Source organism: Penicillium solitum, assembly GCF_028829755.1.
Source record: "Penicillium solitum strain IBT 25940 chromosome Unknown utg000003l_segment0_segment0, whole genome shotgun sequence".
NCBI classification, from domain to species: Eukaryota; Fungi; Ascomycota; class Eurotiomycetes; order Eurotiales; family Aspergillaceae; genus Penicillium; species Penicillium solitum.
Window position 1 is genome coordinate 4442285 of NW_027072123.1, and position 22949 is coordinate 4465233.

The following is a 22949-nucleotide window of genomic DNA, read 5'->3' on the forward strand; positions in this document are numbered from 1 at the left end:
TAAACCCGATATTGAAGCACTGTAAGCCACGTGATTTAAGATCATCCCATTCCGCACCTCGCGATGTTCACTTCGGCTTCGTCCGTGTCTTTCCGATCGTCCACTCTCTCCTCTTCGTTACTCAAGGTTAGTACCTCCCACTGGAAACCAAACCATTGCTCTCGCTAACATTTTGATCTCAGATGTACTCCTCCGCTATCCGGGCCAGAATGGCCACCTCCTTCGCTGCCCGTCGTGGCTTCTCCACCACTCGCACCCAGCTTGGCAGCCCCTACCACTACGCTGAGGGTCCTCGCACCAACATCCCCTTCAACCCTCTCACCAAGCACTTCTTCTGGCGCTACTGGGCTTTCATGAGTTAGTGACCCCCAATGGACATACGCGCAGAGCCATGACTAACCCGGGCATCATCTAGTTACCGGATTCGGTACTCCCTTCGCCATTGCTGGTGAGTTATACCCCCTCTCTACGATCTCACACCTTGAGTATACTCTAACATTCTTTTCTACCAGTCTGGCAAACCTACAAGACCAAATAAATTGCCCTTCACACTGTATTTTTCTTGCGATAACAGTCTGGGCGACTAGGTGGTCGAAAACTTGGATCGGGGTTGAAGCAGAGGCGGAGATCATGTATAAAGCTAGAGATTATTATCGAAAATTGGTTCCGCCTGTGACCGACCCCACTGTAATTGTGTAGATGTTGAAATGCGTAGCTTAAAAGGACGTTGAAATATGGATGAAGTCATTGGCTGAGCCGCTGTGGAAAACCAAAAAATCTCTGGGTCGGCGCGATTCATATATCAGTCCTCACGAACGCAACCACTCCCAAGCAAAAAGACAGTTACTGTCAACAGGGAAGTAAGGCTGGTCTCTGGAATTTAATTTTCCTTCCTATCGTTCGAATTCCATACATTTACTGCTTTGATCGCTTCATGGCGGGGTAAAAAAAGAAACATAAAAAAAGTTACTCGTCCTGGAAGATGCGCAATTTGAGAAACGTCCGTCTCGCTGAGACGCAAATTGAGAGCGAGCTGCCTCTCACTGCTACAACATGGGATACTGCTTCAGACTCGGTGGTGTGCACCTTTGGTCCGGCCGAGAACAATGCAATCATTGAGGTTAGACGGAAACGTCCTGAGATCACTTCAACTGATCCTCTGTCTCCCGAAGCATTCGAATGTATTGCTTCCTGGGATGCTCCGTGCCCGCTGCCGGATCTGGCATGTGATCGTGTACTCTCCCTGCATTACTTTGCCGACAATTTGACAACCTGTCTGGTGCTAGAAGGAGGTGATATTATCGTTGTTCGCGAAGAGCCCCTTCCTGGTGAAGACAAGATTGAAATCGTCGGTTCGGTCGATGTGGGAATCACAGCTGCAGCATGGTCACCGGATGAGGAAATGCTGGCTCTCACCACTAGAGCCCAGACGTTCTTATATATGACCAGAGATTTTGAGAATGTGGCCGACATTACTTTTGCCCATAGTGACCTGCAGTCGTCACAGCATGTGTCAGTCGGATGGGGTAAGAAAGAAACACAGTTCCAAGGAAAGAGAGCCAAGGCTCTTCGAGACCCGACTGTACCGGAAAAGATCGACCAAGGAATCTTGAGCAGCAACGATGACTCCAGCACCACGATCAGCTGGCGAGGAGATGGCGCATATGTTGCTGTGAACAGCGTCGAAGCAGATACTCGTCGTGTGATCAGGGTGTGCTCGAGAGAGGGCACTTTGGACAGTGTGAGCGAACCCGTTGACGGTTTGGAAGGCGCTTTGAGCTGGCGGCCTTCTGGCAGCTTGATTGCTGGAATTCAACGACTCGATGGTCGGATCGATGTGGTGTTCTTCGAAAGGAACGGACTCCGTCACGGCGAGTTCTCTCTTCGTCTGTCCGAAGAGGAGATGGAATCATGGGCTTCTCGCATCCACCTTGCCTGGAACGTCGATTCTACCGTACTTGCTGTCAAGTTCCAGGACCGTGTACAGTTCTGGACAACGGGCAACTACCACTGGTATTTGAAGCAAGAGCTTCCTATTACGGTTGATACAAGTTCCTCGCTTCCATACTCCTTCGAGTGGCACCAAGAGAAGGCATTGCGATTGGTTGCTGGCTCCTCAGGTATGTTATCCTTACATGAAGAGCGAGTCAAGAATAAAAGCTGATTTGAACAGGTTCGATACTGGACGCGGATTATGTATTCGATATCAACCATGGTTCTACGTCTATTCCGGATGATGTTGGCGCTGTTGCAGTCATCGACGGCAGTGAGTCTTCTGATAGAACCTGGTTAGGAATGTTACTGATAAAGTATTAGAAACTCTCAAATTGACTCCGTTGCGGATGGCTGGTGTACCTCCTCCTATGGCGCACAACGAGCTGGCTTTAGAGTCTAACGCCATCGACGTTGCGTTCAGCAAATCTGGATCACGTATTGCTGTGCTGATGAGCAACAAGCTCTCCATTTACCTATGGTCTCTGAAGAGCCGACCTGTTCCTATTCCTATCCTTGAGTCAAGCTATCCGTTATCAGATGACCCGGCTAGTCGGCCCCGTCAGACTGCGTTCTTGAATGAGAATGAAGTCTATGTGCTCAAGGACAATGGACCAAACTCGAGTCATATTGAGAGGACGACCCTGGACACTCGAACCACCGAATCTGTGTATCAGGCTGGAGACGAAGAGCAACTGGCATCGATCTTCGCCGGTATTGGACATCACGCGCTGTGGTTCTCACATGCCCGCCAACCAGCCCGCCCTGTCAGCTACTCGAGCATTGAACAGTCGTCATCGGGAAATCTAGATATTACCCCGTGGGGTGAGAGCCCCAATGTTGACAGCCACTGGGCTCGGGTTGTCTCTATCTCTGAGGACGAGGTAAGATTATATTCGCTTTGTATTTGGAGCTTTTTGCTGACTTTGGTAGCGCATTTTGATTGCAATGACGAGAACTGGTGCCTTATATGCTAACAAGCGAGTCCTTGCGCGAAACTGCACGTCTTTCCTCGTGACTCCATCTCATCTTTTGTACACCACATCGGCACATCTTCTGAAGTTTGTTCATCTGAACCATGTGGATGGTAAGATTATTCTTGGGCGTTTATGTCTTCATAAGCTAACATGAAAACTGCAGAAATGGAAGTCCCCGAGGACACACCAGAAACCGATGAACGGTGCAGAAGCATTGAACGTGGCTCTCGGTTGGTTTCAGTGATACCGTCGATCTTTGCGGTCGTTCTCCAAGCTCCGCGAGGAAACATCGAGACAATCTTCCCTCGTGCTCTAGTATTGGCTGGAATCCGTACCTTCATCGACCAGAAGAAATACCGGTCTGCATTCCTTGCCTGTCGCAGTCAGATGGTGGATCTCAATATTCTCCATGATTATGCTCCTGAGCAATTTATGGAAAACATCGCTCTGTTTATTGACCAAGTCAAGAAGATTGATTATATTGATGACTTCATATCGCGTCTGTCGTACGTCAATATCCAATCTTTTCTTTTTTTTTAAAAAAAAAGAACTATTTACTAACGCTCACATAGGGAGGACGATGTGTCACAGACACTGTATAAAGACACACTGAAAATATCCAAGAACGTATCGGCAGCTGTTGCCCAGCCGGACGGCCCAGCAGTTCCCCCGGTGCCAAAGATTGGCAAAAAGGAGAGCAAAATCAACAAGATCTGTGATGCATTCCTGGCAGCTCTTCAGAACCGTGTCGATACCAATTTGCAGAACCTGATCACAGCCCATGTTTGCAAGTCGCCCCCTGACATGGAAGCAGGACTGGGACTTGCCGCAGGACTAAGAAGTAAGTGCTTGGCTCTTTCGTCTTTCTCGATAATGGGGTAGCTAACCGTATTATAGCACAACATCCCGAACAGGCTGAAGATGCTATTGCACACATGTGTTTCTTGACCGATGCTCACCGGCTTTACTCTCACGCGTTGGGTATATATGATCTCGAGCTTACGTTGTTGGTTGCTCAACAAGCTCAGATGGTAAGTCTTCTGGAAGGAGATTTTGGCTGTGTTATAACTTATCACTAACAAATTCTCAGGATCCTCGCGAGTACCTACCATTCCTTCGGAAGCTTCAACAGCTCCCAGAGACTCGGCGTCAATTTGAGATCGACAATCACCTTTCTCGCTTCGAAAAGGCTTTGGGGCATTTGTATGCTCTCAATGCTCACGATGAGATTAGCGCATATGTCGTCAAGCATGTGTTGTACAAGGAAGCCCTTGAGCTTTACAAGTACCAAACAGAGCAACAACGGGAAATCACAGAGCTTTATGCCGATTATCTACAGGATCAATCGAAATACAAGGACGCAGCAATTGGTAAGTGGTTTGGTTGTAACACAGCAAGACAAAATGACAGCTAACTAACTTTCAACGCCAGCGTACGAGTCTCTTGAGCTTTACGAGAGTGCTTACAAGTGCTTCAATCTCGCGCACAAATGGCGCGAGTCATTGTACTGTGCCATGATGGCATCTCTATCCGAGGAAGATCTGGCTGCCCACATCGACGGTCTGGTCACAACCCTGGTTGACGAAAACAAAGACTACGTCTCGGCAGCAACCATCTATGCCGACCATTTGCATGACATCGTCACAGCCGCACGACTTCTCTGCCGGGGATCCAAGTTCGCCGACGCAGCGCGTCTCCTTACACTCCACGGCAAGCAGAGCCAGGTTGCCGAAATCGTTGACTCTGGCCTCGCTGAAGCAATGGGCAACATGACGGACCTTCTTGCCGACTGCAGATCTCAGCTCAACGCCCAGGTCCCACGACTCAACGAACTCCGTCAGCTTCGCGCTGCCGACCCGCTTGCTTTCTACGGTGGTGATCCCACCGGTGGAGACACGGGCGTCGATATCCCGGACAACGTCTCGCTGGCCCCGACAGATGCGTCTACGCTTGCTGGTCGCTCCATGTTCACCCGTTACACGGGTAACACCGGGAAAACAGGCAAGACTGGAATGACACGTCATACTTCGAAGACTCGTCGGCGTGAGGAACGCAAGCGTGCTCGTGGTAAGAAGGGCACCGTTTACGAAGAGGAATATCTTGTCAACAGTATCCGACGACTCATTGAACGGGTTAACTCGAGCGTGTCGGAGGCCGAGACTCTTATCGATGCTCTGCTGCGTCGTGGCATGCGTGAGCGTGCAGCTGCCATCGAGAAGGCATTGCAGGAAGTCTTGACTATGTGCGCAGATTGCCGGGATGAGGTGTTCGAAGTTCCTCCCCCCAATGCAAAGAACGCAAATGAGGACCAGGAAGATGAGGAGAATGATGTCGAGCCTACCATCCCTCCCATTTACGGGGGCGGAGGCGCCGGCGTCTTGAGAGAAAGCATAGCCATTGTTGAGGGTGGTGGTGCCGCTCGAGTTAAGGAGATCCCTATTGTCAAGGAGATGAAGAAGTCTTCTTTGCTGGTTTGAGGCAGTCTGTGGATATACTGCCTGTGCCAATTAGCATCTAGATTACGAAATGAAAAATAAAAAGTTGTTTCAATTCCAATACTTCCTTCCGGCTCCAAGTATATAGCTTGAGAAAGTCACCTCGAACCTATAGTCCTCGTCTACGAGATATCTTGGGCTTCAGCCTTGGGTGGGGAAGGTCTACATTTGAAGGTCTGTCTCGAGATGGATTCCAATAATATCAAGCTTCTCCAGACACCCTTATGAAGTGAAAACAACAAGGGATATTCGGCTTTTGGCACTGGGGATCTTCGCGGCAAAGTCCCTATCCCTATATCGAGTTTCTACTTCGATCCACAGGTTACACGTGTATGACTTCCTAGCAGCTTTCTACGAGACAAAATGGAATACCCTCCGCAATAGCCTATTCTCGACAGAAACCGGGCATCAAGCGCTGTGTTTGCACAGCCGTGGGAGAGGTCCAGTCTCACCGTTGATTGTTGACATCCTTGGACGGCAAATTGAGCGTGGTGCCCTTGAAGCTATATGGTCATTCTTCTATCATTGTTTTCCCTTTTTATTGAGAGAGATAAGGACCTAAGAAGTGGTTAGTCTGTACATTTAAAGATGGTAACAGGTGAACTATATCTCCTTGTATGAACATAATTCAATTTCGAGTTCGAAGGTATATGTATACATGTCCTCAGGACGAACACTCAAAGAGTTAACTGCAAGTCTATGTTGCACGAGTGAAGATGATCATTCATATAGTGAGAATCGTAAGTGATGCGACTCCAAAGTGCGGGGAATATCCTGAAGCGATCAAGACATCTGTCGAGATAAAGTAGTACAGTAGACATAGTTTCCTCAATAGATGACACAAAACTGACACATATATGCTGTGCCCCCCTGGATGGTCAGTTGTCAAGTCAACTAAACATTGTGTACAAAGTATCTAGGATGGGAATATAAAAATGACCAAATCCCACATCTGAATACCAGGACTGCAGCCAAGAAAGGATACCAAAAGAAAGCCCTAAGCAAGGCAGTTCCTTTGCAAGAACCGTAAGTGAACTTGTCAGATTATCTATTAGCTAGTCCCAATCTCTTAATGTTTTGATTCAGACTATGCACCTCTCTATCTCAACATATCTCAACCTCTTGGGTCTGGGGAAGCTAGCGACCGCCCAAGTGGAATCCAGGTCTATCAAATGCGTCTGTGATGGTATCACCGATAATTCCCAAACTGCCTGTATTCAGACTGGTGGAAGCTTCAATGCTACCGGCTGTGGATTTGCAGGTTGCTGTGTTTATGCCAACAATGAACAAACTAGGTTCATTGAGAATTGTAGGACGTTAGGATATGGATTTAGGCGCTGCGATGATTGTCGCTCTTGTTGAGAGGACAGAGGTATTCGCCTGGTGGAAAGTATAGTAAGACAGATATTGGACCTTTAAAGTTGGAAGTGAACATTCCATTGATTTCCAAGGTTGCATGTATTGTGTCGTATTTCATCAAGTGCAAAATATATTATTATTATTATTATTATTATTGTGAATGGGACCAGATGTATTGCTTTATTATAACCCGAGACCCCGCTGCTGCCATGGTATTATTATGTTCTAGATTATCGGGGAGAAAAGAAGATACAGCGAAAGGAATATCTGCATCAAGCTTGCATGGCCAAGTTGGATTGTCCGCAAAAGAACGGTGGGGTATCTTTCTGGCTGAGAGGCCTTCCAAAGTTGGCCAAAATGGGAATACCGGGTTTCCGGTATAGCTTATTCAAACTTTCTAAAGAGAGCTGAGGATCTCACCAGTCTCACTGACAAGGTGGTCCTCAACCTTGACGGGGCCTTCTCCGACGCCAGTCAAGATGACACGGCTCACACCCTCCTTCAAAACTTCGACGGCGCGAGAGTCAACCTGATCCAAGGAAACACCAGCAGTGACATTGGCCACTCTATCGTAGAATGCGCCGTCCCAACCCTCAGTGTTGGGGCCCAGAATAGCCTTGACGGTGCCAGCCACAACCTCAGAGTCCTTATCTTCATAGTAGATGACAGCATTTGGGCCAGCGTCGAAAGTGTAGGCACAAACTGTGCGGCCAACAACGCGGTTGATGTCGTGCACAAGGCGGACGGCAGCACGAGAGACGTCATTCATGTAAAAGATAGGGGGCCACGAGTCGAGACAAGTGGCGTGGAAAGTGTTTGAGTCACGCATGGTAATCTCCGCGAAGTCGTGGAAGTTGCGGTTTTGAATAGCGGTCTCAATGGCAGCCATACGCTCGGGAACAACGTTTTGGGCACGCTCAGCAAAGAGAGCGGAGGTGGCCACAGTAGTCTGCATTCCCTCGGTGCTAGGAACATCCTTCTTCTCGGCACTGACAACCAGAACAATAGCACGCATCTCAGGCCAGTGGGATGCAGGGGCAACTTCCTCAGCCAGGCTGTCGCTTCCATCAGCAAGCTCGCCAGTGCGCCATGCGACGTATCCGCCCATCAGGGAGCGGCAGGCGGATCCAGAGCCTTGGCGCGCAATGCGGCTCAGGTCCTTAGGGGACTGGGGAAGTTCGTAAAGGTCAGCGACAGCGCGGACCAATGCTGCGAAGCCAGCCGCCGAGCTGGCCAGACCGGCAGCAGTGGGGAAGTTGTTCTCGGAGACGATCCGGAGAGGGTGGGCGGAGAGCTTGGGGAGCGAGGAGTCGGCATCCTCAAGGGCCTTGCGGAGGGCACGAAGGTTGGAGATACAAGCAAGTGTGCGCTTGGAAGACTGGATGTCCTGGGGGCTGCCGTTCAGGTTCAGGGTGTCCGCAGGTGGGTATTCGGCAGAGCAAGAAGCAGTGGTCAAGGTACGGAGAGAGCGCTGAGAGAGTGTGACTGAGAGGGAGGAGTTTGTCGGGAGATTGAGAGTAGTATCACGCTTGCCCCAGTATCTAGAATAATTTTGTTAGAACATAACTATTTGGTATAAAAGGGACGAGGGGTAATCAGAGAGCGGCATACTTAATAACAGCAATGTTCACCGGAGCGGTGGTAGTGGCCCGGTAAACAGACTGGTTCGATGTGGACGCCATTTTTGCTTCAGATGAATAGAAGAAAGATCAATAAATTTCTAAAGAACCATAAGAGACATGAGGGGGGGATTTACTACTTAGGGGGATTGTTGATTTGTCCGGGCGGTGAGCAGGCAAAATAATTTCTACGGCGTAGTTCTAGTTCCGCGTCGATGCGATCGCCATCCTCCAGTCATTGACCTCCAATTATTCAACAATGGGAGCTGCAGCTAGTACGCCGTCTGCGCCCTCCGTGGGGCCACCAGCAGCAACTTGTCCTGTGGACCACAAAACCCGTGAGGTTTGGCTGCAACAAAATAGCAACTCACCTCATCCTACTTCCTCTGTCCCTGCCGAACAGGGCCAACCACGTGCCAAAGCACAACGACCCCTATCAACAGACCGCGAAGTGAGCACTATCCCTCGAGCTGGTGATTTCAGCTCAGCCGGTGCGTGTCCCGAGGCCAACAAAGATTCTCCATCCCCATACGCCGCGTCGCACGGAAGCCCATCCAATGCCGAATCCGAGACTGGCCGGGATGAAGCTACTGGAAATTGGATCTATCCGTCGGAAAAACAGTTTTTCGAGGCTTTGATGCGCAAGGGTAACACTCCTGGATCTACTGCCTCAGCCTCAGAGCTCGCGACTTCCGTAGCCTCCATTATCCCCATTCATAACGCCGTCAATGAACGCGCATGGGATCAAATCCTCGAATGGGAGAAAAAGGGCCCCTCCGCCGACCCCGGGAGCAAGAAATGCGGAGGACCAAAACTATACTCTTTCCGGGGACTTGGAGTCGACCCACAGTACCTGAGTCCGCGTGCGCGAATCAATGGATGGCTTGGCTACCAGCATCCATTTGATCGACATGACTGGGTTGTTGAGCGCTGTGGTGGTGAAAAGGTTGAATATGTTATCGATTTCTACCAGGGAAAGCCATCGGAAGGCAATGGAACCCCATCGGGCCTGGCTGCCAATGCCAATGCCGCCCCCGGCAAGCTCAGTTTCTTCCTCGATGTTCGGCCCAAATTGAACACTTATGAAGGCTGGAGGTTGAGGTTCAACAACTTCACAGGTCTATGAAGGCATCATCGATGGTCGCCTTCTGGCGGGATATGCTTTCGCACTGCACATACAAAGGCGACAACGGAGCACGGGCAGGATTTGGGACCCAATTGGGTGTATTTTGCATGTACAACACATATAATTCTGTAAGATATCAGGCTACAGGATTAAGAGACAGCGATGAATTAATGTTCTCCATTCCATACAAATCGAAGGTTGGTAAGGAATGCGTACATTAGAAGTAAGAAAATGAAATGAAGCAAAAAGGTGAGATGCTTGACTAACGGAAGTGCAATCATGCAAGAGGGATATCGTGCGCATACATGACAACATTAAAGACGAAGACCGTGACGGTAGCCAATAAAAAAGAACGAGCAAAAGAGAGAAATATCTACCCGAGGACAATTGCAAGCACAATAATAGCAAGAATAACCGCAAGAATTACAAAGAGACAGCAGGCTCTGTTGCGCGCATTCTTCTGATATCTGCTGGCACTGCGCAATTCGACATTGGCGCCTCGTGTGTCCTGGGTGACATTTTGGACATTTTCGCTGATGATATCCAACTGCCCTCCTTGTTCCGTAACGATGTGCGCAACATCCCGGAAGAGCTCGTTCAGCTCTCCTACGCTTTGTTCAATGTTCCGGATCTCTGTCTCACGCTCGATGATCAGGGACTCTTGGAAGTCCACCTCACCCTGGTTGGCCATACGGTGTTGCTCCTCCAACAGCTGTTCTTGTAATTGGACATCGTTCTCACCGGATGGTTGCTCGCCTTCTTCAAATGCTGTACGTGCAGCAACTGCAGAAGCGCGCTGTTTCTCGAGTGCACGGCGCTGAATAGTTTGGAATTCATCCAAGGTGGCCTTGAATTCGGACGATAGCTTCTGCTGTGTCCATTTCTGGGAGGGCTATAAGTTGGGATGTTAATAAGAAATTCTTAGCGGTGAATGGAATCCGATGTATCATACATTGACGTCCTCCCATGTCTGGACCTGCTTAATCCCTTCTCCTACATCCCTAAACCCCGTACGGGTCTCTTCGAGCAAATTATGAACTCGTTCGCGCACACGTTCTGTATCGCGTTTGGTTCCAAGAAGGGCAATTTGGTTGGATAGCCGAGAGATGTTTGATGTCAACGTAAATAACTGATCTGAGAGCTGCTCGGCCAGATGGTCGAAGTCCGGATCATCGCGGTACTGCGCGTCTTCATCCCTGCGCATGGTGGTAGGCTGAGCCTCCAGCGAGTCTAGTCTGTCAAAAGACATTCTATGTGTAATTGAAAAGCAATAAATGAGTGCTTAAAGTGAAGGTAGAAGAAAACTGGATACCAAACGAGTTATCTGCAGGTCCCTGGTGCCTTCGATAAGCCGCCTTGGTGTTCAGACCGCCCTCACATGACGTACTATGCAACCACTAGTCTATATATGGACTAGTTTATGTGGCACAATGCACACTTGTGCCACATATCACATGACTATATGTGGCTGGTGTGTTTTGATGCCTCAAAATATTCCTAGGCGGACCTCGTCGTTGATCGATTCTATCCGACCAGCTCAACACAACCAGCTGTCAGCCGTGACCATTCGCCAAAACCATCCCTGGTCCGCCAATTCCGCTCTCCAGCTCCCGGAGCTCTCCATACGACTGTTATTTTGATCATGCTCTAATCTTCAACTATTTCATTCTCTTCCACGAGCGCATCCCACTCCCAAGCTTACACCATGGCCGTCGTACAAACTCGGCCCTACAGGCGAATCCTGACTTCGGCCTTACACCGAAGATTTGTTCATGCGTCTGCACTTTCACTGCTGGTCTCTTATATTATCGCAATTGCGATCGGGGAGAAATCGTCCTGTAAGTACATCGCAACCTTATCGGGCCGAGCCTCGAAGGTTCAGTTTCAAGTCCTGGAAGTACAAAGAACTGATAAAAGTACTCATGCAGTGTTCTGGTTATGGTTTCCCTTTGGTAGTTGCGGTGTTCGAACCGCGCTACTCTTCATATCCTCTCTCACCATTTTCGTCCTCCGCGTCAGTCAAATGCACATCGGCTCGAGAACAGCTAGCTCCTCGTTCGGCATTTTCAAATCTTTCACCCTGTTACAAATTGCGCAAACCTTTGGCTGGTACATCTTCTCAGCATGGTGGTTCACCGTGGTTTATGTGTGGTCGTCTTCGAGTGATTCCAACCTCGAGCTTGTGAAACGGGGCAGGTACGTTAAGTATGCTTCAAATGACTCCGATCTGGACTAATGGGATATAGGCCACACGAGCGACCGACTCTGAACGAAAGACCGATTTACCTTCATTCCTTCCATATGTTCTTAGCATGTGTGCAAGCAATGTTCCACCTCTACTACGACTACGACCGCATTACAGTGCCCATCGCGGAGAAAAAATCCAAAACAGATGACGAGCGTACTCACCCCGTACCTCCAACCTCCAAATATCTTCAAGGTGCTCTAGTGCCAGAATTGGCGGCCGGGGCTCTCAGAAGCGTCACTGTTGCTGGAGCGACTCTCGTGATATACCCCATATTTTTCAGAAGCTTTGCGTGGAGCTGGTCTTTGTACTTTGCCAAGCTCTCTTGGAGCTTCCCGAGATCTGCAGCCGAACCTCAGAGCTTCATTCCCTCGATTTTCCCCTACTTCTTCTTTAAAACTTTGCTCCCCGGAGTGATGCTTGTCCTCTCCTGGCAAACCGCCAACCTCTTTTATTCTGTGTTCATCGGCAAGGAGCCTTTGAAGCGGGGCCAGCCACTCACAACAGAAGCCAAGGATCCCAATGGCAGTCTTCTTAGTGGCCTCAAGGCGAAGAAGGATCTTGTGAAGGTTTTTGCACTCTGGGAACTCAGTCTCATCAGCCAGCGCGTGCCCGACCGCCGGAAGGCAATCTTCAATGAAATTGATCGCGAGGGTGGTTCGGCTTGGTCCCAGGTGCTTGCTTGCACTATCGATGTAATCCAGGCCATCAACACTCGCATTGAGGAAAGCAAAAATCCTGCGCCTGTTGCCAAACCTTTGCCGCAGGCAGAGAAATCTGAGCCTGTTCTTCAGACTCTCCCGCGACTCTCAGAACCGATCAAAGACGACAACATCTTTACTACTGCCCCCAAAGCTACTTCACGCCAGGACAAATTCGGCGATGCGTTTAGCTCGGCGGCTAAATCCATTGGTCAGTCAGAAGACTGGACTCCAACTGCGCGAGCCCGAGTCCGTGATGTTTTCGACCGGGCATCATCCGCAATGCTTAGCCCTGAGCAGAAGCAGAAATATCTCGGCTCTCCTCAGAAGTTCAAGCTGCTTACCGGCGGCCCCTCCACAACTCATAAGCCCGAGGACATGAACCCAGTCCTGGCGCAGATTCTTCGCTCGCCTATCGGCCAACCCTTCCGTCAAACATACGCCCAACGCCTCTCTGCTATTGTTCTTGGCACACCAGAGTCCTCTCTATCCATGATTGTGGATGCCGTGGAGTCGTTGACTCGACTCCTCATTGCCAGTTTGGCCGAAGATCCGTATGGAAAAGTTCAAGCCGATGTGCCCTCGGCGGTGCGGCTTCTGACACAAACCACCCTTACCCTGGATGCATTTGCCCACCAGGGTGGATTGGATGCCCACTGGACTGATATCAACTTCCCCCCTTCAAGTGATCCTCAGGCCCAAGCAGTTGCCCGTCTGGTTCCAGATGTTGAAATCGTGCTTGCTGCACTCCGCGGAGGTCTCAAGGATCTATTGACGGCCTTTAGGCCTTATTTGCGGGATATCGGTATCGCAGGCAAGGATCTGAGGGTAGCGAAGGAGGCAGCTGGCATCGACGGGGAGGAGGTGTTATGATCTATGATGGTCTTTCTTTTTGCTGCAATTTTTTTAATGCTCACTATATCTCATGATTTCTCTTCACAAATCTTCATGTATTGCTATCTCTCGTCCTATTCTCTAATCCTCCCGGGATTGATATCAGGGGACAAATGCATGGTTAGGCGTTCTGTTAAGATGGGCGTGGTGGATGTTGGCTGATATACAATATCAGCTTTAGTAAATGAATACCTTATTTCCATCAATGAGATCCTCTTGAATTCTAATTGTTTTGTAAAGACTTCAATCGATCCAGTTTACTGTTAGAACTATGGGTCACATGACGGCGCTTTCTTAATCAACACCAACCTCATCAAGTCCATCTACACTTGTTCAGCACAAACTCCAAGCAGCAACAGAAGCTCTGAAACACTCCCTCGCTTAGAGCAAACATTTTGATTCGAAACCATGTCATTAACCAACGTTTACCATGTGCGTCGGGTCGCAGATACCTCTGCAAAAGCATGTTTGATTTGCTACAAACCATCAACCAGTGTGATGATCACACCGGATAACAAGGTATGCAATTTGATCTTTGATCTAGCTTATAGTGTGCAAGATCGTTTCTTCACTTCATTCCCATTTTTATACATGCAAAGTGGCTAATTCACTCAGGACTTCTTCTACGTGTGCCCCGCACATTTGCAAGACAAGCATTTCTGCTCTCCAATCATCGACACAGAGGGCCAAGCAAAACGTCTCAAAGAAGAGGCACTGGCCAAAGAGATTGAAAAGATAAAAAAAGAATATGAAGAAAAACAACGACGAAAGAAAGAGCGCGAGAAGGCGGCTAGCAAGGACGATAAAGAGGAAAAAGATAAGGGCAAAGATGAGCCCAAAGACAAAGACAAGGATGCATCCGAGTCAAACGTCAACGATGAAAAAGACAGAGATGATAAGGTCCGTGACTTTCACCGCAAATGAAAGCCAAACAAAATTCTTCATGAACGTGTTGACTGATTCTCCCTGCCAGATCGCTTCTATCCAGAAAGGCTCTGGGACAGAGACAAAGTCAGATGATTCACCTCGAGTTTTCTCTTTGCACAAGTATGTTGCAAATATTATTTTCCTTACAATGACTCCTAACAGCGAAACAGGAATTTCTATCAGATGCGCATCGACCGGCTGCGCAATATTGAAATGGCGAAACGCAACCAGGAAAGATTAAGGCAGCCTTCACTGTTCCCCTCTGTGCCGTCGGGAAATCCTTAGACTTCTCTTCGATCATATAGTTTGGGTGTTAAAAAGGAGTTCGAGATAAGACCGCCATATTGGTTCGCCTATTACCCTCTCCCGATCTGGCAGGCACACTGAAGCCCTGGGCAAGGAGAATGTGCTGCAAAGCAGGTGAGGCATGTCTGACAACTGATGTTCATCGCTTCGCGCGGCATGTTTAATGCTATCACCAATCATTGATTACCAACCCATCCATTTTACTTGCTGTTTTGACAGGGGTTGCAGAGAACAACAGACGCAACCATGCGGAAATATTGAGTCATACAACCCTCGTATCCTCACATCTATACGTCTTTATTTCTTAGCGGACTTTCCTCGCAATTATCGAGTCATACAATCCTCGGCAAAAGAAGGTTCAAGCCAGTGACGTGGTATTGGCCCCCGGCACGGGGCGCTCCTGCTCGGGCACATTCAGCCACAGGACCCATATGTACAATGTCCTCCATTTATCTCTTGATGAAATTTCTGATCCTGCAGGATGCCAACTGCGGTAGTAAAACTTCCACGATGATCTCCATGTAACCCGATTATTCTTAGTATCACGTCTACGAGGCGTCCAACAAGACTCTGTCTTTCAAACGAATCGTCAGCCACTCTCCCCCAGACAATTACATACATCCCCAGCCCGGTAACTGTTAGCTTTCTATTTTATGTGGTAAATACGCCAGTGCCACGATGCTCTTCCCGTATTGCATGACCTTCGGGTGGGGATATAATAAGCACTAGTTAGCTAGAGCGGTCCCCGTTTAAGACTAAAACAAAGTTAACGAGCCCCTCGTAGAAAACTACCTCAGCCCTAGTGGGCGGCTTACTCGGAACCCATTAGTCGTGGATTCTCTACGGCCTTATGAACTTCAATGTATGTGATGTTCGAACGAACTCTCCGTGGTACATATACTGCCACAGTATAGTTATATACTGATATTTGTACTCTCTTCCCGTGTTAGAGGCTTGCGCCGACTCACTCTTTGCAGTCTAGACCCGGGCTGTGCAAGTGCAACTATTTTCCCTAGTAAATACAACATAGTTCTCATAGTTAACCCTATTTACGCCGCCATGCCTCTATATTGCTCATTTAGAATAGCATACGAAGTGAATAGCCAGAATTCGTCCATAGCAGGGTATTGCAGCTTGGTAGAGGCTGTTCATAGCTCAACACGATACATACAACTTGATTTTTTCTACCGTTTTTGGATTGGATTGATGGTTGTTGAATAAAAACCATTTGCAACTTGGTTTATTTAGGCCAAATCATATCCTGTATACGTGTGTAGACTTTAGATTGGAAAATAACGTAACAGCTAACTATTGGATTGTTATAGTGGTCATTTTGGTAAGATGTTACCTTGTTAATTAGTTGAGCGAAGGGGTCCATGTTGGATGAAGGAAATAGTGGCAATGAAGCGTAGAAAGACAAGAAAGGCGAAACCGGGGGCTCTAGTTCCTTAAGTGCCTACTGGTTGGTATTGTCATGGTTTAGGTCGCAGGCGTTGCATTCACTTCTGTCGAAGTTGCTCCAGGGTGATGGCTTTCCCACGTAGCAGCTTTTTATGAGCTCTCATTATGTGGACTAAATGCGGTGAGAGATCTCCGCCACGTTTCAAGTCTCAAGCATCTCTGCTGATGCCGCAGTCGAATTGTACTTTGTGATCGCTCCACGAGTGGTTCTGGGTTATTGGCAGCCTTGGACTTGACCGGCCGCGTGTTGGAGGAATGGTCAAGCAGAAGCATGGTTTCAGATGCATCTTGCACGCAGCGCCTTGACCGACAAGAGATATTAGCCTTGTCCAGAACAGTGTGAAAGAGGGGATATGATGCTTTGACTGGGAGCGTTGAGTTGCAAGTCAAAATCCGCCGGCTTCAGGACGAGCTGGACAGTGACTCATCTCGAGCAAGTCACCTACAGGACGAGTTGGTCCATATCACAAGGAGGGATTGCCAAAGCTATGCAGGTGTTGCAGGTTCATTGGGGGCAGGAGTGGAGCATGTAAGAATCGTACGGAGACAGACAAGATAAACCTGGTGGTAGCCTGGGCAGCACAGTGCTAAGAACACCGGCTCAGGTACATGACAACTCGTCTTGAACTCCCTCACATTGCGGTTGTTGCTGTGCAGGCGGGGATTATGCATATGCTTATAAGCTGTTCGGTGATGAGCGTCATGTTGTATTCTGTAAGATGTATCTCTATAGTTGGTAATTTCTCGAGGTAGCTACTAGCAGTAGTCTCAATATGTAATTACAACCTAGTTATGCCGCTGCTTACATTAAATGTGGCATTCTATACGATGTTATTTTAATCCGAGTCTATATACATAGACCGTAGTATAAATAACTACTTACCCATAGCATTGTTGGGACTGAGACAGAAGGCTTGTTCAACGCAGGATATTCCATAAATGCGCAGATATCGTACAGCGAACGAAGTGACTAGGCATACTATTTTCGAATGGCAAAATGCTTAGAACAGAGTTACAGGATTATCCCAGATATTGATAATTGTGTTTAGGACACCCCTAATTAGACTTCATAGTAAGCTACTATACTCCCGAGGTCCGTCACTATCATCCGTACCAAGAGGCCAAGCCTAATCTCAGACAGACCTGAAACAAAGTTAAATGCCATCGATCGACGCAAGGCGATCGCAACCGCATTTATTGATAAAGTATGTAAGAATGATGCGGATTGTGGAAAGGATTGTGGTACCTATGCGTTTGTCAAGTTCTCCAAGCCAGACCAGACCAGATGGGAACTCCACCGGGAGCTCCCCCCTGCAAGGCAGTGCACTGCCCACCCCCACAAGGAAAGGGTTGCCAATCACATGGATTTGGCAAGTATGTATACAGTGTCTTAGCTTGTAGTCGAAACAACAGAACCAATGAGGACTTGTACACTAATTAGATCTACAATTAGTTAGTAATAACTACATGTACATAACTAATATAACATATTAGAGATGTGTGTACGGTGTATAGTTCAAAAAGCTCTAATATAAGGTCTTAATCCTGCAAAGATACAAGAATACCCCAGTAACAAACACATACCGAAGATATACCGGTAATACCAATACACATACCCACAACCAATCGGGAAGTCCAGGAAACAGACCCGCTTTGCACAGCCTCCTTCTGCTTCAAACCTTGGAAGTCGACAGAAGGGGGGAAATGAATCAGTCAATCCCAGCGTCATTGGCGTTACGCTGATCCTTGAAACATCCAACTCGAACTGACAGCGCTTCGGTGAGTGGGGCCACTTTTAAAAGAAAAGAAACCTTGTAGAGAAACGAAGGAAAGACAAGAGGAAGATAAGTGGAGTATGCGTTTGCGTGGATCTACCCTTTAATGGGTGAAATTCAGGGTTGGCCTTGGCGCGCGATTAACTAACTACCGTTGCCTTGTGCCTGTTGCGTTAGCTGCATATGGCTCGACTTGACGGGATCGCACCCGGGAATTAAAGAAAGAAAAAAAAAAAAAAAAACAAGGACTAGTCTAGCTAAGGCCACAAGTCGATTTATGCATGTTGGTATGCGGTGCAGCCCTAGGGTAAGGTAAGCTGGGCTCGACTTCAATAACTATATACGAATTCGAAATGGGGCTTTGGCTTTGTCTCATATTGCCGACGCTGTATTACTCTCTATATTTGAGTTTGTGCACAATGCATGTTTTTGCTCTGTGGGACATAGCACCCGGGTGTCGACCAACGGGGCGTTGAATACCAATCACAAGATTGATGGCTAGGTAGCTTTCGGATGACGGATGGCTTGTGTGTGTTTTTGGAATGGATTGATATCACAGTGGCTGTACAGATCAGCAGGGGCATGTCGGCCGCCGTGCTGCCTAATGTGTGTCTTGCTTTTGTAGATCATGGGATGGAGCACAGTGCAATCTCCCATCAGCTTTAGCGGCTTGTCTGGAAAGGTCCGAGGCAGTGTTCCCGAGCCTCACTATGCCATGTCGCTGCCTGTACGGGGTAGAATGAAATGAGACACAAGGCAGTCATGTTATGGCCAGAAACAATCTTCACTTTCCACGTGGGGCACGTGGTCCTTCCCAAAGAGTGGGTGCCTCAATAATGATGACCAAGCTTTGCATGAAGTGTGCCCAGACGGACTTTCAAGTACATAGCTCTCAAGTCCAAGCTAAGATGTACCACATGTTACTCACAAGCCTGGTGAGCCCACTTGGTTGGCAGATGATTATCTGGAACCAAAAAAGAAAAACAAAGATGAACCATAAACAAATGTAAGTTGGAGCTTTAAGCTTTCATGAACTCGTAAAACTATGTATGCATGTATGGTGTTCGTTACTTCTCATCTCAAAGATTGCCCCGCCCAGAGTCAGTAACTGCCGGAACCCGCATTCCCGGAGGAAGACGGATGGCAGGATTAGCTCTTGGGCCCTGAGCCATATTAACCTGGTGTGCGATATCAACGCGAGCTTTGGTGAGACCGATGGCGGGCACGACCCAACCACCACAGCTGCATCGAAGACCTTGCCATGCAAATTTGCCGACATTGGACCCGCAGATGGGATTGGGGCAAGTGAGGCGTCCAGAGAGGGGAGCATCGTCGGGGTGTGCACCATATGTTGTATCCGCACTAGCTTCAGCTCCATCCTCAGACGGGAAAAGACTTGGGCGCATCCAGGTTAGAGGGTGGAGGAAAACATGGCCACAATCGGCGGTTGCTGAGGACTTGGCAGTATTTTGCTTTTCTTCCTCATGCGGGATGATGAATGGAGTTGTTGCCAATTTTGTTCTGTGATGCGGTTTAGTAAATCTGGAAGTTTCTCTTTTTTTCTTTTTCCCTTGGGAGTATGGGTCTGGATCTTTAATTGTGGGACTAACCTGCATTTCCGACATTTAATCTCGACCGTTCGACCGGTAGCGGCTTGGGACTGAACAGGCTGCTCATCTTCAAACCGCACCGACTTCAGCTCTGGGGCACGGCCACATGCCACACTTCCTTCGACATCGCGGCGATAAAGCCAGCGCTTGTACGAGGGGTGATCGGTGACATCATCTGGACAGCCCATTTCATGGTATAGGTTCAGCTGTTCCATGAAGCCCTCATTTGGCTCACATAGGGGCCTGCTTTGGCGAACCAGCGCAAGGGCGGATTGCGGTGTGAGTGCCCCCGGCTGCCGGTGGAGCAGGTAGGCGATGCAAATGGCCGCGGAGCGGGACTTCCCCATCGCACTAGATTTATCGCATTAGCCAATGTACATCTTTCCATGATAAGTCCAGGCACAGCTTCCAAATTTGCAAAAAAAAAACAGGGTCCAATATGCATCAATGGGATTTGCGGGATTCTTCTGCCACGTGTAGATCGCACTTGATGGACAAAAAATGACGTAGTAGGCACGAAGCCATTCAAGAATATGCATTCCGCAAGAGGAAATAGGAACGACTGAAGAGCAGGGAAAGACTTTCCACAAGTGAGATTGGATAATTTGTATTTTGACTTACCAGTGCACGAGTACACCTCCACCACCGTTTAGGCCGGACTGAATAAACTTGATAGCGGCGGGGAAATGCTCCAATAAATTTTCATCGTCGACATCGTCAACTCCTATGGAAAGATGCTGGAAAGACTTGAAAGTCTCCTGTTCCTCAGCTGGGTTGAGACGCAGCACTGAGAGAACATGCGAGATATCTGCACGTGCCAAAGCTGCTTTGTTTTTGGCGCTTAATATGCTACAAATGGGGGGTTAGCAATGAACAAAAACTGCCGAATCAGGAACTGGCAGTGCCAATCTCCAGCCTCAGCTATATTTTAGCGACACCCAGGCAAGGATTATCTGTTAGAGAAGTGAGACCAACCCTCCGACATAGATATTGTGGCCTTTTATTTGATTCATGGCCATTTTGACATATGGTGGCTGCAACTTGGCAGCAGTAAGATGGGTTGTTGATGGCGACAGAGAAGATACAGAATTCAGAAGCTCAGCTCCAGTGCCAGTTTGATAACTTGACTCTTTTTCCCTCTTAGATCCCAAAGGCGGAGGTTGAGCCTCGGCGCTGCCAAACTCAAAAAGTCTGATAGGGCAAGGGTATGACAAAGCAGGTGACCCTGATGCCTCAGGCAAACACTTGTATATCCTTGGAACTATTTCGGACTTGTGTGTATTTGTGGTTATTAAGGGGAAATAGAATATCAACTGATTTGAACTCCATTCCTTAACACACAAATATCCACACATCAATAATTACAGCTGTAAGAAAGGGTGGATTCGTACACAACGTGGCACTTTGGAGGTCACCGTATGAGGATCTCCCCACTCTGGGGTTGGTGCCTGCTACATAAGTACGTAAGTAATGTACGGATATCATCCTTTTCTATTCTTGAGTCTTTGTTATAGCTTGAGTGCACGTGCGGAGTAATAAAAAGCAATTGCACTAGCCTCTTCTCAAAAGTGAGACGCGACATTTATGACCAAATATCTCGACCACGTGCCCCATATGTTCTACATAATTGTAGATATAATGTGTGGTTGCAACAGTACAGAAGTATAGAGTGTCTACGTTGTACTCCGAAGTCTTATATGTATTCCGTGCATATATAGACTGGGCTTGTAGATAATAGAGGAGTCTAGCCGAGGCAACGTGTACAATATAGGGCGATTTACATCCAACAAAGGTCAAACAATCAACCTCGTTAGCCGATGATTTGATTTGCTACCCAAACTGCAAGGGGCTACTCACGGGGCAACAAAAAAAGGAAGCTAGATTTAGGCTTAGTTAGGCTTACCGCGGGGAACTTGGGCCTGGCCTGATCAGGAATGGAGCAATAAACGAAACCGAAGACCATATACGGCCTCACTACGGAGTATAAAGGAGGCTAGCTCGTCCCGTGTCGCATTAATTAGAGGCGTGACACGCGCTTCTAGGCTGCAGCCTTCTAAGGCTTAAGGCTGGCTGCGCCTCAGGAGGTACAATATGCAGCAAAGCACCCGACCTCTTCCAGGGCTTGAGTTTCTGCTGACGGCCTGGGCGAAGACTGGGTTTTCCCAGCCGAAGCCAGCCGAACTACTCCGTACAAAATCCGTAAAACCCCTCTTTGCTGACGCCTCCTGTTAACCCAGTGTCTTTGCTGCCTGTCACTGTGGTAATCATTACCCGAAGAAAAATGCAGACACACACCCTCAATGGAGTTGTCTAGCTTACCTGGTCAGCCATCACCCACCGCAATCTAATTATTTCCTAAATGGGTCAAGGGCGCCTGGAACATCAACCGGCTTGATGGCGACGATCGATGATAAATACACACATAATGGGCCCGGGGGAAACTTTATTAGGCCTTTGTATCCGCTACACTGTACTCCGTACGGAGTACATCGACGGAGTACAGAGGATGAATCAAGGACCAGAGGTAATCCCCCCCCCGCCAAGAGGTTCACTGCCACACAGCAATTACAAAATCCTGATGTTGAGCTACCTAGCGCAACAACCCTGACATTTGAGAGCAGAAAATCATTACTCTGTATAGACCAAGATGCTCTAATGCTCTAATCAGAAGATCTGATCGTCATACGTATGATAGGGCTCCAGGGGTATACATCTAACGTACTCCGTACTCCGTAGAGTTCACCCACCTCCTTGGGATGAAACCCCATTATATTACGGAGTACATCCATATATGGTACTAACGTGAACTAGAACTTGAAATGTACCTCGGTATAGAGTACAGTAATACTAGCCTAACGTGTAGGATTGCGTGGTATGGCACCCAATTTAGCGATATTTCCTAAAAAAAAAACAAAAAGAACAAATGAAAATGAAAATGAGAATTTCATTCTCGAAGCTGATGTGGAGCATTAATCCGATTACTCAGCCCTGTTCCCTGCAGCCCTAGAGGGTTTGTTCCAACGTTCTTCACTTCTCTTCTTCCCATTCATTGCCAAAGACCAGGTCATTTTGTGTAATTTTTTTTTTTAAAAAAAAGATCCCGTTCAACATGTCTTACACTACCTCGAATGTTTGATCACACCACAAGAGAGTTCACACCCCCCCTGCGCGCAAATGACAGGCGGACCGGCAGTGTGGCAGTGCATGCAATGCTAGGCGCTAAGTGGAGTGCACTAGTAAATCAGTGGGTCAATGTCCAACGACTCAGCATTGTCCTCTTTTTTTATGTGGAGGCAAAAGAATGTTCTCTAATCCGCAATGAATGTAGGGCCCGAATCCTCCGAACGCAACACAAGATCTGTCTATACTCGTACCATGGCAGATATATTGTACAATGTACTTCGTACACGTATCTGCGTGTTCACGATTCAGCATTCAAGGATATCAACAGGGGGTGCTTGT

At 48.1% G+C, this 22949-nt stretch overlaps 8 protein-coding genes across 8 annotated transcripts; 5 read left to right on the forward strand and 3 right to left on the reverse strand.

Moving 5' to 3' along the window:
* Window positions 1–63: 63 nt before the first annotated feature.
* Window positions 64–538, forward strand: N7455_005624 (cytochrome c oxidase VIIc family protein; the record flags this gene model as incomplete). Its single annotated transcript, XM_040957100.1, has 4 exons — window positions 64–126; window positions 183–357; window positions 416–448; window positions 513–538. The coding sequence occupies 4 exons, from the start codon at window positions 64–66 to the stop codon at window positions 536–538; spliced, it is 297 nt and encodes a 98-aa protein (XP_040812408.1).
* A 444-nt stretch (window positions 539–982) lies between these two features.
* Window positions 983–5446, forward strand: N7455_005625 (Elongator subunit IKI3; the record flags this gene model as incomplete). The annotated part of the gene is made up of 9 exons (XM_040957136.2): window positions 983–2120; window positions 2174–2266; window positions 2317–2876; window positions 2926–3079; window positions 3133–3475; window positions 3542–3810; window positions 3867–4000; window positions 4060–4339; window positions 4401–5446. 9 exons carry the CDS (start codon window positions 983–985, stop codon window positions 5444–5446), a joined length of 4017 nt encoding a protein of 1338 aa, XP_040812416.2.
* A 1774-nt stretch (window positions 5447–7220) lies between these two features.
* On the reverse strand, window positions 7221–8505 carry mvd1 (diphosphomevalonate decarboxylase MVD1; the record flags this gene model as incomplete). Its single annotated transcript, XM_040957198.2, has 2 exons — window positions 7221–8364; window positions 8435–8505. The coding sequence occupies 2 exons, from the start codon at window positions 8503–8505 to the stop codon at window positions 7221–7223; spliced, it is 1215 nt and encodes a 404-aa protein (XP_040812413.1).
* Window positions 8506–8701: 196 nt separating this feature from the next.
* N7455_005627 (cytochrome c1 heme lyase CYT2) lies at window positions 8702–9568 on the forward strand (the record flags this gene model as incomplete). The annotated part of the gene is made up of 1 exon (XM_040957067.2): window positions 8702–9568. The coding sequence occupies one exon, from the start codon at window positions 8702–8704 to the stop codon at window positions 9566–9568; it is 867 nt and encodes a 288-aa protein (XP_040812382.2).
* A 373-nt stretch (window positions 9569–9941) lies between these two features.
* N7455_005628 (SNAP receptor PEP12) lies at window positions 9942–10893 on the reverse strand (the record flags this gene model as incomplete). Its single annotated transcript, XM_040957087.2, has 2 exons — window positions 10521–10893; window positions 9942–10460 (listed from the first exon to the last, which is right to left on the reverse strand). Exons 1-2 carry the CDS (start codon window positions 10815–10817, stop codon window positions 9942–9944), a joined length of 816 nt encoding a protein of 271 aa, XP_040812385.1. The 5' UTR covers window positions 10818–10893.
* A 380-nt stretch (window positions 10894–11273) lies between these two features.
* On the forward strand, window positions 11274–13387 carry N7455_005629 (nucleoporin NDC1; the record flags this gene model as incomplete). The annotated part of the gene is made up of 3 exons (XM_040957059.2): window positions 11274–11406; window positions 11497–11764; window positions 11815–13387. The coding sequence occupies 3 exons, from the start codon at window positions 11274–11276 to the stop codon at window positions 13385–13387; spliced, it is 1974 nt and encodes a 657-aa protein (XP_040812386.2).
* A 429-nt stretch (window positions 13388–13816) lies between these two features.
* On the forward strand, window positions 13817–14620 carry N7455_005630 (AAA-ATPase Vps4-associated 1 family protein; the record flags this gene model as incomplete). The annotated part of the gene is made up of 4 exons (XM_040957152.1): window positions 13817–13927; window positions 14024–14308; window positions 14382–14455; window positions 14506–14620. The coding sequence occupies 4 exons, from the start codon at window positions 13817–13819 to the stop codon at window positions 14618–14620; spliced, it is 585 nt and encodes a 194-aa protein (XP_040812422.1).
* A 4336-nt stretch (window positions 14621–18956) lies between these two features.
* On the reverse strand, window positions 18957–20506 carry dspC (dual specificity phosphatase YVH1; the record flags this gene model as incomplete). Its single annotated transcript, XM_040957128.2, has 4 exons — window positions 18957–19398; window positions 19488–19838; window positions 20109–20336; window positions 20463–20506. The coding sequence occupies 4 exons, from the start codon at window positions 20504–20506 to the stop codon at window positions 18957–18959; spliced, it is 1065 nt and encodes a 354-aa protein (XP_040812427.1).
* Window positions 20507–22949: the final 2443 nt, after the last annotated feature.